Here is a 3,466-nt window from a genome sequence, read left to right on the forward strand (position 1 = left end):
ACATTGTTGTATTAAAGTTGCATTCATTGTGTTTCAAGGTTTTTTTAAAGTCTGAAAATAAATTTTAAAAGATTCAAATTTAAGTAAAAAGTTTTCAAGTATAACATTATTGGAATCAGAAGTAAGTATTACAACAATATCTAAAAAATTTGACATTGAAACCTTAAAAATTACTTTTTAGTTTTATTTATTTGACATTTAATTTATTGAACTTGTTCAATAGAATGAATAGCTCGTGTTTTTATTGTGTTCACTGCAGCAGATTTCTACTGTACATAAACTCGCATTAAAATTAAATATGCATACCTACATATGTACATATGTACATATATTATGTATTTATAAAAAATACTCAATTCAAAGCTTTCGTAAAAAACCCAATTTTTAATTAAATGAGATGAATAATTTATCAGTTTTTCATTATAGCCATACTTCAGTTCGTTTTTAATAATCAAGTCAATAAAACGCGTTATTGAATTGCAAAAAAAAAAATGTTTATTAAATATATTTTTTTTGTACAAATAATTTTAATAATTAATTTACTTATTGTAAGAACATTAGAAAATGATGAAAAACTATCAAGTAAAAAACAAGAAATTTATTTGAAAAATCTAAAACAAATTTTTAAAACAAATGCAGAATATATGTCCGATATATTTAATGTTAAGAAAAAAATTAATTATGATGATATACCATCAGAGGATATGGAATATTTTGATCGTTATTTAGCTGATAAATACCGAGATCAACCAAATGTTAAAATATTTAAAACAATTAGTACTGGAAGCACTAATCGTAATTTATTACCACAAAATTTTAATATTAATAATCTTAATATAAATCGTGGCAGTAATAACAATAATAATAATAATGATAATACAGAATTGATTCCATGTGGTATACGTAATTCACAATTACAAGATCGCATTCTAAATGGTACAGATGCTAATGAATTTGAATATCCTTGGATTGTAGCAATATTTTTACATAATAGAAATAAATTTGTATGTTCCGGATCATTGATACATCAAAAAGTTATAATAACAATTGCACAAAAATTAGAAAAATATGTTAATGCAAATCTTATTGGATTAAAAGATAGTTATAAAAATGAATTATATGTACGTGCTGGTGATTATGATATATTTAAACAAGTTGAATCTAAAGATCATCAAGAAAGAGATATATCAAATATAATTATACATCCACAATATAGACCTGCATCAAAATATAATAATATTGCAATAATTGTTGTAAATAAAAATTTTATATTTGATATTAATATTAAACCAATATGTTTACCACCAGAGAATATGATTTTTGATGGACAATATTGTTATACAGCCGGTTGGGGTAAAAATGGTACATCAGAACAAAAAGGTGTATATCAAAATATATTACAAGTTATTAAAATACCAGTTATTGAAAAAAATCAATGTGAAAGAAGAGTTAATCAATATTTAAAAGAAAAAAATGATAGTGTTTTAGTACCAATTAATCCAACAATATTATGTGCTGGTGGTGAATTAAATAAAGATGCATGTAAAGGTGATGGTGGTTCACCATTATTTTGTCCAATACAAAATTCATTAAATCAATATTATCAAATTGGTATTGTTGATTCCGGTATTGATTGTGGTAAACCGGTACCAGCATTTTATACAAATATACCAGCTGTTAAAAATTGGATTGATTATACAATGACTGTTACATTACGTTTATATACAGATATATATACATATTTTGGTGATAATACAGATGAAAATGATGCACCAGTTTATCAAGAAGAATATCCTACAACACCAAGATCAAGAACATAAAATTAAACTGATTATAATACTTATATTGTATTATATAACAGTTATGTATAAGTAGTATAACAAATTTTAAAAATTTTCAATATTAATATATAAATTTCTACATGTGTACAAATTATTAAATTTCAAATTTTTATTAACAAGTCCAAATTAATGAAATTATAAATTTTCATATAAAAGTTACTCGATTACATAATGTGGGTTTTTTTACTGTTTTACTGTCGGTTAATAGCAGATAGCTATATGTATAAAAAAAATATTTATATCTACATATTCGCATACATGTACATAGAATATATATTACGTATAGTATGTAAATGTACACGGTTTAAAAAAACTTTTATACTGTATGAAAATGTCATTATATTTTGTTTAATCTTTTGTAAATTGTTATTAAATTACAAAGTAAATTATAATGAGTATATACAAATAAAATATTTTATAAATATAAATCGTTAACATTGTTCATTAAAGATTTTGGAGTTGAATAATTAATTCTGTAAAGATAAGCTTTGTTTATTTTTAAAATTTTTGTTATACAGATTAGGTTTGATATTTTAAAGATTTTTTATGTGATTTATATTGTAATATATTAGTAAATACAAAAATCTTGTACATATACATATATGTACATATGCAATTTAGAACACAAATTTTTGGTAAACAATCACTAATCAGCGTTATGTCAGCGTCTTTTTATTTGTCACAAAAAGCGTCCAGAATGTTATTCACATTACTTTAAAAAATGTCACAATTTTGTTGCCGAGAGAGAACATGTAGAAGATGTAAGTATAATTATGTAGATATTTTAAAAGTAATTTTTACTCTTTTTTCTAATTTTAGTGTAACTGATCGGCAGCAATTTGAAATTTTAATCGAGTTAATTGAAAATTAATTTTTTTTTATTTTCTTAATCACTTTCATCAAAAAACCATAAAAAGATTGAATACATCTTTCTTTCTCTGATTTCCGGTTTTTATTTATATATTTTTGGTGTCTGCTTCTAGTTTAAAGAGGTTTTTTAAGATTTTGACACCGGAAAAATTGCTCCGCTTTTTCTGTCACCTCACCATTCGTCGCGTCTAGTAGAATTTCAAAAAAAAAAAAAAAGAATCGACGTGACGAACAAAATGTAACGCGTCTAGTAGGATAAGGCTGGCACACATTTAGAATTGGATTTACATGACACATGTTGGTATATAACAACTTTCAAAAAGTCACTCCTTTCAAATATATGTATACCGGCACACATATCGACCCGTAATAGTATAAGGTATAGTATAATACGTGTAACATATAGTATAAGGTTAAAATATAAGAGACTTAAAATGGATTGCGAGTGAGAATTGCTTTTATATTCTTGGTTTTTTTTATTTTGGGAATTAGAGTGATATTTTTGAGTTTTTAAAAAAAATTTAAAGTATAAATGTTTTTTCAAAACTCTTGTATATTATTTTATACAATGTATGTGTACATAAATGTGTGATTATATTGCAATTTTTTATTTTCAAAAAATTCTAATCCGATTAAAAGAATGTTTTGGATTTTTTTTATTTATTTCTTAGTTTTACTTGTTTTTTTTCTTCTCTTTATTAAAATGGTGTTTTTGCACTATATTTTTCAAACTTTTATATCACTTTATAAAAAAG

The 3,466-nt window shown here is 23.5% G+C and overlaps 1 protein-coding gene across 1 annotated transcript; it reads left to right on the forward strand.

Annotated features, from left to right (window-relative positions):
* Window positions 1-555: 555 nt before the first annotated feature.
* On the forward strand, window positions 556-2,221 carry LOC129613683 (phenoloxidase-activating factor 2-like). Its single transcript, XM_055527855.1, has one exon. It carries the CDS (start codon window positions 645-647, stop codon window positions 1,818-1,820), a length of 1,176 nt encoding a protein of 391 aa, XP_055383830.1. The 5' UTR covers window positions 556-644; the 3' UTR covers window positions 1,821-2,221.
* The last annotated feature ends 1,245 nt before the right edge of the window (window positions 2,222-3,466 follow it).

This window comes from Condylostylus longicornis, unplaced genomic scaffold (assembly GCF_029603195.1).
Source record: "Condylostylus longicornis isolate FDR11 unplaced genomic scaffold, ASM2960319v2 ptg000086l, whole genome shotgun sequence".
Taxonomy (NCBI): domain Eukaryota; kingdom Metazoa; phylum Arthropoda; class Insecta; order Diptera; family Dolichopodidae; genus Condylostylus; species Condylostylus longicornis.